The sequence below is a fragment of the Condylura cristata genome, unplaced genomic scaffold, assembly GCF_000260355.1.
Source record: "Condylura cristata isolate star-nosed mole 26May11 unplaced genomic scaffold, ConCri1.0 scaffold00056, whole genome shotgun sequence".
In the NCBI taxonomy this organism is placed as follows: domain Eukaryota; kingdom Metazoa; phylum Chordata; class Mammalia; order Eulipotyphla; family Talpidae; genus Condylura; species Condylura cristata.
The window spans coordinates 600,528-611,384 of NW_004567157.1; the positions used below are offsets into that span (position 1 = coordinate 600,528).

At 43.9% G+C, this 10,857-nt stretch overlaps 1 protein-coding gene across 1 annotated transcript in view; it reads left to right on the forward strand.

The window, feature by feature from the left end:
• The first annotated feature begins 3,737 nt into the window (after nt 1-3,737).
• The window catches only part of ZC4H2 (zinc finger, C4H2 domain containing), a 56,055-nt gene continuing 48,935 nt past the window's right edge, over nt 3,738-10,857 (forward strand). Inside the window, exon 1 of the mRNA XM_004695174.2 lies at nt 3,738-3,885. Within this exon, the coding sequence (XP_004695231.1) occupies nt 3,833-3,885 (53 nt within the window). The 5' untranslated portion in view covers nt 3,738-3,832. The remainder of the gene's footprint in view (nt 3,886-10,857) is intronic.

Sequence of the window (10,857 nt, forward strand, 5' to 3'; positions counted from 1 at the left end):
GATCAGTAAGGACCATGAATTACAAAGTTCCATGTTTTGGTCAGTTGGAGCCATTATCCAATTGGTATTGAGGCCAAGCACTGTTGCAGTAGTAGATGAGGTGCTTAGGGCATATATCTGGCCTAAGTCCCAACAGACTGAGGTTTGAGAAAAGGCATCTTAGTGGAGTGGACAAGCTAGGCTTAGAACTTGTTTACTCCATGGCTGACTCTGCTCCTTTTCCCAACCAATAGGGGCACAGAGTCAGGAACATAGCATTCCAGGCGCCTAATCTGGCCTTCCGGGCACAAACCCAGGATTGCGGCGTCCCATGATTCAGTTATGGCCTATTGAATGGGGTTAAACAAGTGAGAGGGAGATCTCCTCTGTTTGTTTGTGCCAAGGAACGGGGCACCTAAGCTGGATGGGTGACCCCAAATCCAGGTCTAGATGTGATAGGAGCCCACTGAAATGGGCCTGTGGTTTACAGAATAGTCCACCAAGGGAGTTAGGAAAGGAGCTGGATAGCCAGAGGTGAAGGCCTCCTAGGAAGGAAGGTCAGGTAGATGACTTACCCCAGGATGCAAGGCCAATGATGAGTATGAGTCATCTGTAATGGAGAGGAGAGGTCCTAGGAGCAGGAAAGTAGCCCTGGTGCCGGTAGACATAACCTTCCTAGATTTCGACACCATGATGAAAGCTTTGGTGTAGTAAGGAGGAAGCAAAGAGATAGCAAGGCCAGTAAAACCATAAGAAGGTTTATGTCTGTGCTCCTGGGCAAGGTTCATGACCCCAGAGAGAGCTGAGGTCAGAACAGTTGTGCTAAGAAAAGGGTTAGAGGGGTTTTTATAGGCCTAGGTAGGGGGAAGAAATGGCCAGGTGGAAAATTTTGACTAGGAACTGGAGCTAATTTTCGGCCCGGGCTTGCCTTAACCGGTGGTGACAAACAAGTCAGGAGATTATGGCTCCCAAATATATGCTTCTGCTTTGGGCAACTGCTCTTTCCATATGCCTATGTTTGGCAGGTACCTGAACCTTACAGTGGGGAGGTTAACTATGGCAGTGTTTATCTTGATTTTTATTTTGCTCTTTTCCTTCTAGACTTGTCTTGCCATTGCTGACCCTTTTCTATGGGTCCCTCCCAGAAGGTGCTTTAGAGTTGAGACAGGCTTTTAGGCATTGCTTTGGGCAAATCCCTTTGGAGTAGACTTTTACCCACGAAGGGATGGTTAACTTAGGGTGTCTGATTTAAAATCTATATTTTTTGTCTTTTCTGTATTGCACACTGATTGTATTATAGTACCTTTCCATTAATGGTGTATGGTTTGATGAGGCGGATGGCAGAACTTATTCAGAGTGGGCTGGTTTGGGGGCTCCTGGAATGATGGAGCCCCCTCCCTATCCTGAAACATACCCAGACAGGTGTCAAACTGTTGCAGGGGGTGTCACCTGAAGATGAAGATATGAGGCTTAAGGAAAAAACATCCACCATGAAGATGAGACTCTCCCTAGGGAAAGAAATTATAAAACCCAGCATTGCCTAACTGTACCATGCAGGGGCTTATTTTCACCTGCTGAGGCAGGTCTCCTTAAGGCTGCCCGCCTGCAACCATGCAGACCTCTGTCTTTTACTTTTCTGTCACTTCCCCTAATAACCATTTTTTTTTTAAATATAACTAACTGTAACAGGGTGGTCCCTAAGAAAAGGGGAAGTTCCAGGTTCCCTGCCCCACCCAGGAGGGTGGAGCTGAGCAGAGAAAAGGAGAGAAGAGAAGGAATCAAGAGAGAAGAAAGGAAGGAAGCAGGATGGAGAATAAGAAGGAGCCCTGAGGAAGCCACATGGAGCAGCAAGCATGTGATGAAGAAACCGGGCTTGTTTCCTGACCCTGGACTGGTTAAGGCAGATGTGGTGAGATACCTGTAGGGAGGTGACTATAGCAGTGTTTATATTGATTTTGATTTTGCTTTTTTCCTCCCAGATTTGTCTGGCCATTTCTGACCCTTTTCCATGGGTCCCGGTCAGAAGGTGCTTAACAAACAGGTCTTCAAGACCACTGAGAATGCCTGGGGATTAGTGGTTTTGGCATTCAGTCATTCAGTTCCTAAAGTGGTTTGGAGACAACTGAGAATTAACTAATCACAAAGAGACTGAGAGTCTCCAGAATAATTAGGGAAATAGTATCTATTCCCTGAGGCATGACTCCAGGGTATCTTCCTTGTCCCTCCCTGGCCTGGTACATTGGCCTGGGAGTGCCACTTTGTTTCTGTTCCTTTTTTCCTTAATGGAATTTTACTTATAGCTCTGCCTCTAAACAAAATTGCCTCTTCTTTTTCCTTACTTGCTTAAGAATCAGTGAAGTTCCTATTGCAGCTTCATGTGGCACCAACCCATAGTGGTCTAGTGGCTGGTACTCAGCATTGCCACTGTAGCCTGGGATACGTTAAAATTTTGAAATTGCGGTATCACCAAGTTAGCGCAGGAAAACAGAGGATAAAGGAAAGCTTCACATCCTTCTTTCCAGTCAGACTTCCCTGCTGCTTCTCTCAGCAGTGTTACTGTTACAGGGCAGGGAGAAGGGCACCACCAAACCCCCAAACCTGCCTGTTTTTAATAAATTATGCCATCTCCCGCATCAAGAGAAGACATAAGAGCTTTACTGGAAAGGAACTTTAATACAATGAGTATACAAGCAAGCACTGTTTCTTCACATGTCTCTCTCTGCTCCATTTCTCTATGGCTTCCGCAGGTCTCTTTCTGGCTCTCCATCCTGCTTCCTTCCTCCTCAGCTACCTTTTCTTTTCTCTGCTCAGCTCCACCCTCCTTCTGGGTGGTGCAGGGAACCTGAAACTTCCCTTTTTCCTGGGGACCACCCTGTTACATTACCAAACATCCTCTCTTTCCTTCAGCCAATTAAAGGAAACAGTTTGAGGAAAAGGAAAGTGGTCTAATTTGTCCACAAGTGAGGAGGGTAGCAGACTTATATCTGAAAGACCACTGTCCTTCTCTTTGGCAGGGTGTAGGGTTATTTATAAAAAGGAAAAAAAAAAAACCGAAGGTGGGGGGAGAGATGGGCAAGGGTCTGCAAAGGGGAGGGTGCAGGAGATGGAGATAGTAACAGGTACTAGCCTGTTTTCTCAAAACTGCTGTTTAATTCCTCTTTCCCTTGAACTTAAGACAAAGGAAGAGAAATTCCAAAGAATAGGGGAATGCAAACTTGCTAACGGTTATCAGGGAGACACCAATCCAATCAATCATAGAGAAGACAAACTTGTCAAACAAGGGGAAGACAAACTTGTTAATGCTATCCAAGAGACCAGTGATTTGTAACTGTATCAACAGTGTATTTCAATAAGTCCTTCTTTTCTGTTCTCCACTCTGTCTCTGGTGAATTGTTTCACCCTCTCACTGATCTTTCGGATCTTTCTCCCACAACAGAACATTTTGAAGGAAGGTTCTGTGTGTGGGCTGAGTGGAGTGTGAAGAGAGTGTGAGTATGCCACTCATTTACTCCTGTTGTCTTCTGGAGGATTTTTTCTGCCCAGGGGCCAGGCCACCATTCCTTTGCTCTCCTCACAACCTTTGACATAATTATCTGTGACAAGTTGATTTAAAGTGCAGCTGCTGGAAGAGAAACAGGCACGTCTTGCTTGGCCTTCTGGGAGTTGTAGTCCTGCAGGCCCCCAGGCTGCTTGGCTGGCAGTGCAGCTTCGGACTACAATCCCCAGGCTTTCTCCAGTCCCTCCCGCACAGGCTCAGAATCCCTTGCTCTGAGGAGGTGGTTACATTGTGTCTATTGTATCCTTGGTTTTGTGTCTGTACATTTCTCCGTACCTGAAATTAAGAGTAAAAAGCATGGCAGATGAACAAGAAATCATGTGCAAATTAGAAAGCATTAAAGAGATCAGGTAAGTGGAATGTTGCTGCACCCCATTCCTCAGCCTCCGTGAACCTTCCTCTTCTCAAATCCTTCCCTGTGGGAAATGGCTGAGTTACCCTAGTAAGGTATCTATTGTTGGACTGCTTGCCTGGGCCTGGGGGGAGGGGTCTATTTATCTCAATCTGGGGTGGAGGGAAGCTGGCAGCCAGAACTGGGACTCCTAGAGAGAGAGAAACAATAAAACCAATGGAGAGAGACTTAGTGGCTGACTTGGAAGCGAAAGCCCTGTGGAGACACACTGGGGATGGGGGAGGGGGCAGGATGGCGGCGGCTTTATTTTTCTTTTGGTGGAAGTTGGGGAATCACATTCTTGGACACACTGATTTTTAAAGTGTTGTTGCTTCAAATGTACTTGACTGCTTGCTCTTTAGGAGTAGATTTTTTTTTTGTTTTTCAGTTTCTGGTTCAACTTCAAGACCTGGAATTCTGGGGAACCTTTTGAAAGTAGAGTCTAGTGCCTTAGGTTTGGTGGCCACTGCCTGGTACAGTGGGTTGGGGGTGGTGATGGTGGTGGCCGGTTGAGGGGGTGGTGGGAGGGGGAGTTGCTGGAGGAATGTCATCTGGCTGGGCCCCAGAAATGCCATGGGAAGTGTCCTGACAGAAGGACTTATGCCTGTGATTTCCTCCCCATGCTTTCACTCATCACTTTGTTCCTTTCCATTCCTGGGCTTGGGAAGGGTTACAGGAGCAATGGTGTCTGGGGAGGTAGTAGCCAAGCCTATGGTGGAATTCAGAGGCTAGGCTAAGATTCCAGAGGTGAAGGGCTTTAGTCCAGGGCATTTTCTCTCCATTCTCTCCCTGAACAGCTTTGACAAAGCTATGTTGTCTTTGCGCAGAACAAAATAGTGCCTGATAAGTGGGTTTGTGTCAGTCCTTTCTTTACCTGCCATCTTTTGCTTGACTACCCTTCCTGAGCTTCCACCCTGGTTTTGCTGGTGGCATGGACCAAGCTGTCTCCCTTAAGTGTTTTCCAGGAACCTGAAGAAAAAGAGTGAAGGATATCAAGTTTGCCCCTTCAGAAATGAAGCTGACCAAGAGATTTAGCACTTTGCTTGCTAAATAAACTTAGGTACCTCCTTAAGACTGACAGGTGATGGTAGTGGTTAATGGAGCTGGTGGTGATGGTGGGGAAACACCTTATCATTTTGACCTTGGGAGGAGTAGCTTCTCTATTGCAAGGGAATATAAGGAAGGGAATAATTACTTATTGAGCTCCTGTTATGCCAAGCTTTTTGACCTATAACTTCAAGAGTTCTGATAGGTTCCTACACTTCCTCTACAAGTGGGAAAATGGAGGTGCAGACAATTTAAGCAACTTACAGAGCCAAAGAACATGAAAAGGCAATCTGTTAGTGACCCAGTATCTTCCATCCAGAGATTTTAGTCTTAAACAATTCTATTGCAAGGAGGGTCCTGGAAAAGGGGCTGACTTCAAGGAAAACTTTGCCTCACCACCAGAGAGGGAAAAGTGATTCCTCCCAGTGGAAGCCACCTAGAGAGAGCCATGACTTCTACCTTCACCAGAGGTAAACTAGGCATTCCTTAAAAAAGTGCTTAACTAGTGTCAAAGGCAGTGCCAAGGTGGGAACAGGACTCAGAGGATTCTTATCTGTGCACTGAACAATTGTGCAAGAACACTCAGGCTCAGGGAATAACAGCAGTGGGGTTTATTTAGCAGACAGGATACTAGGGAAAGGAAACTGTTTCTAAGGTCACAAGTGACAGTCTCATTCTCAGATCATGTCCACAGTGTTCAGTAGACTTAAACAAAGACCAAACGTGCAAGATGGCACTGTCCTGTCAGTGAGGTCCTGGAACTGATAGCACACTGGCAAGCAGTAAGGATCCAACTCATTGTAGCAGCTGGAGGTACTGAAGTGATGCTGTAGCAGCACATAGCATCATTGTGAAGGCCTGGGTGGATAGCACTGGATGCTGGACCAAAGAGCAATTAAGGCAACAACACTGAAAAGACAGTGTTTTATAATATTTAGGAGTAGACAACACTCAAATGTGACTGGATACAGAGTGTTGGTCACCACTGGTCACTAAGAGATTGTGTCAAGCACACCATTATAATGGCTCTTTGAGACACCAGTCCCAAGACCATTGGTGCTCCTTGCAGGCAATGTCAGAAGCAGGACTGGAAGCAAGGTTGGAGGAAGGTGCAGTAGCCAGGTCTTTGTGAAGGTCTATGGAGTCTGGTGATTCCTACAGAAGTTGCTGTTCAATGCTGCTTTTCTTTGGAGACTGGCTACTGAGTCCCTCTGTTTTCAGAGGCAAGGAATATAATGGATTCACACTGGCTTCTGTTCTGCTTTATATCCTCTTTCAGGGTCCTCTACCCTACAAGCTTGATTGGACCATTTAGCACCAATCAGGTTCCTTTCATTTTTGAGTCTGCATAATTAACATTGCCGTGAATGAAACTGAACTTGAACCTGATTTATCAAACCTGATTGGTCCATTTATGATCCTGGCTTCAGTTATAAAAGGGAAAAGTCCACCTCCTGTGGGTACTTACTTAAACATGTCCAGGCCAGGGCAGGATAGAGAGCAGAGGGTTCCAGTTTCATTCTTCCTACCAGCTGGCCTAGTTTCCTCAGAGGCCTGGAGAGGAGGCTGAATGACCACCCCAAGCAGAGTAACAATAAACCCTTCCCCAAAGTGAGTGTCAACCAGAGACCCAGTGGAGAACCTGGACTTCTACCATTCTGCTGGTCAACGGAGGCCTGCAAACACAGAATTCTTAAAATGCAGAGTGTCCAAATTTAATTTAAAAATTCACTTGACATAACAAGATACCAATTTAATAGCAACGGAAAGTAAATAGATGCTAATATTGAAATGGTACAGATATTAAAATTATTTGACAAGTATTTTAAAGAAGCCATCATAAAAATGCTTCAGTGAGCAATTGCAACAAATGATAAAATAGAAAATACCAGCATATACATAAAGCCTCAGCAAAGAAACATAAAACAAAGATGAACCAAATGGAAATTTGAGAACTGAAAAATATGATAGCCAAAAGTCAATGGATGGGAATAAGAGTTAAATATAAAATAATAGAAATCATCCAATCTGAGCAACAAGATGGAAATTAGATTGAGAGAATAAATAATTGAGGGAAAATAAAATGTCAGACTTAGCCTTAATGTATTAATAAATATATTGATTATAAATGGTGTAAACATAGCTATTAAAAGAAAGAGTGGGGTTATTTAAAATCCATTACACACTGATACAATTTCTAGAAGAAATGTACTTCACTTATAATGATATAGATAGGACAAAAGTAAAAGGCTGGGAAAAGATATCCATGCAAACATTAAAGAAAGTGGAAGCATCTATATTAATATCAGTTAAAGCAGATTTCAGAGCAAAAAAAAAAAAATCTTAGGGATAGAAAAAAAACATTATCTAATGAGAAAGGGCCAGTCTACAAGGAAGACTTAATATTGATAATTTCAGATATGTATGAATAAAAAGTGATTTGAATTAGCCTGGTTTTGACAACTTCCCAGTAGCATACAAGGTTAAGTCACTTGGCTTAAGAATTTCAAATGGGGAAAATACTAAAACACATAGTTAATGTTCATATGCAGACAGTAGATGTATACCAGAGGTCCAGAGAAAGAAGGGGCAAAAGAAGGGGTTGAAAGAACTGAAGAAAGGAATTAATATTTGTTGAGCACTTACAATTCCAAAGGCTTTGTATTATTAGCCTTTCATTTTTTTTCAAGGATTTATTTTTGCATACAGAACTGGGGTACAGGCTAGAGGTGCAGGAGTGGTGAGATGATTCACCAGAGACAGTGGGTAGGAGAACAGGCAGATGGATGAAGTACATTGTTGAGGGGAGCAGCAAGCAGGACAGGAGAGGTCTGCTGCACCACGTGGGTCACCTTCCTGGCTGGGGATTGAACTCTTGTTGAAGTGGTTTGGCTAGCCTTGTAGTGCTGCGATTTAAACCTTCACACCATCAGGGAGACCCCTTTATTCATTTTTCTAATGACAGTCTGTGATGAAATTATTATCCCATTTTACAGATAAAGATATGAGACTCATATTAGGTAACCTAACAAAGCTACAATTTATGCATTTAAACAAAGGCTGATAACTTGATCATTGTTTATTGTTTTTTCAACTGTTCTAAATCCTTTAAAGGTATAATCAGAATAGCCTTATTTATGTTTTAAAAAAATGAATAACTTACCTCTAAACTGAAGTAATAGTGATGATGGCAGTATCACCTAAAGATCTGGTTGAGTAAAGCCGAAAACACATGCACCTAGATCTGAAACTGAAGCCCTGCTGGGCAAGACCAACTTTTTGCCTCAGCTACGTGAGCAGTGGAGCCATTGGAGAAAGGTGGTGATTAATCCCTACCCTCGAAGTTGCTGCTTATGGGCAGGTACTCCTCTGGCACCAATCTGAGCTTGAATCCCCTGACCCTTTGAGGCTCTAGTGGTCGTGGCAGTGCCCACCCAGAGTGTTGCCTCTGGGCAGCACCCAGGCTGTCCTGCAGCAGAAGGCTGTGGGACAGCTACACAGAAGCCAGGTACTTGCTGGACTTTGTGACTGCTCAGGTGCTAGCTGGGTTTCAGCACTGTAGCACCCACTCTTGGGCCTCTGGTCCCTGGCCTCAGTGTGCTGCATATGGTCAGTGCAAGTGGCCGCAGGTGGTGGGAATTTTGCCACCTGCCACCAGTGGCCCACTGGGATTAAGGTTGCAGACACAGGCTGACAGTGATTGCTGGCAGCAGTATTTCCCCAGGACATGTTTGGAGCTTGCTCTGGCATAGGAGGCAACAGCTAGCTCTATAGCCTCTGGTTCAGTGATACTGGGAAGTGTATGGGGCCCCACTGGGCTCACTCCCAACACTGCGTCTCTCTTAGAAAGAGCTGTTAACATAGTATATCTGATACTGCTTACTGTGGTTTGTGGTAAGTGGCACTATGTCATACCAGTGTTATTTAGCACTATTGATGGTTTATTGGCACTCTGTGTCCAGGTCACCATCTGAGAGTTGTCCAATGCCTCCCTCTTCTGTTGCCTCTGCTGCAATCTAGTTCAGTGTCCAGTGCTTTCCAATCCATCCCTCAGACTATTGCTGTTGCTGTGAGCTGCTGTGGTGTCTTTCAGTATCTCCACCTGTGAACAGCACTAACTGTCACTGTGAGTTGTATCGTGGCCCACTCTTTGCTGGTATGCCACGAGTTCCAGGCCCTCATTGGCAGCATAGAGCCATACTGAATAACTGACATTTTCTTTGGGACTTCTAGACACTGGATACTATCTGGGGTGAGAAAGCCAGCCGTCTGCATCCTTAGAAAATCCTATTCAAAAAACCCCATTGTTGTTCCCTTAGGCTTAGTTGCCTTGCAATTGTGCTTGGAGGTGAGAACCCAAGGACATTGACCTGTCATCTGTGTGGGCACTGTACTGTGACCTGCCAAAGTACCCTTACAGGCCCAGAAATACACACATTTGTATACAGCACTTAGGCACAACCAATGGTAAACTTATGTTGGAAAAGTTTCAGGAATGGATTTTTTCACCATTGACAATTCCTTACTGCTCACTCTGACAAGCCTAGTTTTTGCTTTCCTCCCAGTACCAACTATATTACAACACTAAGCTCCAGACCTCAACTTCCAATACCACACTTTTCTATTTTGCCTCATTCTTTGGGCTTCCAGTTTGTGATGCGGAAGGGAGATGGGAAAAAAAAGCATCTGTGAAGCAGATAAAGTGCAGCCACCAATGGATGAACCAAAAAATGCATGCTGATAGTTTCTTAATGTGCACATGCCATCCATACACACACATTGCACAAACCTATATTCTGAGGCTCAATACTATGTACTTATTTTAGAAAGTAAAGATTCATTTGGAAGTTGTTATTTCATTGTTAAGTAGATTTTCTTAAATGTAAGTTTCTGTCTTTGGTCACCTATTTTTCGTTTGCACATAGTCTCTGAGTAACCTCCTCCATGGATTCAAATATTATTGCTAAATCTCTAATCACTGCCCCTATCTCTCCAGGCTTTAGCACAATATACCCAAGCCTAGTGGATTCATCAGCTTGTTTTTCTGCAGCCACAGCTCATGCTGGCCATGACTCACTAACTTTGTGCCCCACCTATCCAGTTCCTTAATTAAATTTTGGTTTAAAGCCATCATTCTCTGCAAAAGTTACCTCCTGTTGACCTGAACATCCATGTTAATAATTCTCTCTTACAACACTTCAGATGCATAGGACTTAACAAATCCTACTTTTTTTTACCTTCATCTCCACACTCACTACCCTATTTAGACCTTCATTATGACTTGCCTGGATATTTGCAATTTGTCCATTTTATCAGTAGAATTACCTTCCTGTCTTCTCTTCCCTATCTCCAGTGCCATGCACAATTATTTGAAAACTACCTTTCTATAGCAGTTTTGATATAAAGCACCTTCTCTAAAACACCTTCACTAACTTCCCATTGCCTATAACAGTATTTTCCAAAATATGAACCACTAGTAGACCATGAAATGCACTAACTAGTTGGTAATACGATTTCAAAATCATTTTTTAAGAGAACAAAATAAGATATATCAGTATATATATATATATATATTGCATAAGATATAACAGGGTCCCTCCCTGGTGGTGCAGTGGGTTAAAGCTTGCGTTATGAAGATAGCTGCACCATTTCAGCACAAATTCAGATTTCGATCCCTGGACAGGGGGTGATGCCCATGGCACAGCAGCCCTCTCCAGTCTTGCCCGCTGTTTCCCTCAGCATTTTACTCCCTCAATCTGCCTGTACTGCTCCCTACTCTCTGTCTCTGGTGAATCCTCTCACTGCCCTTGCACCTCTGGCCTGTACCCCAGTTCTGTATGCATAAATATATCTTTCTTTTTTTTTAAAGATTTATTTATGCATA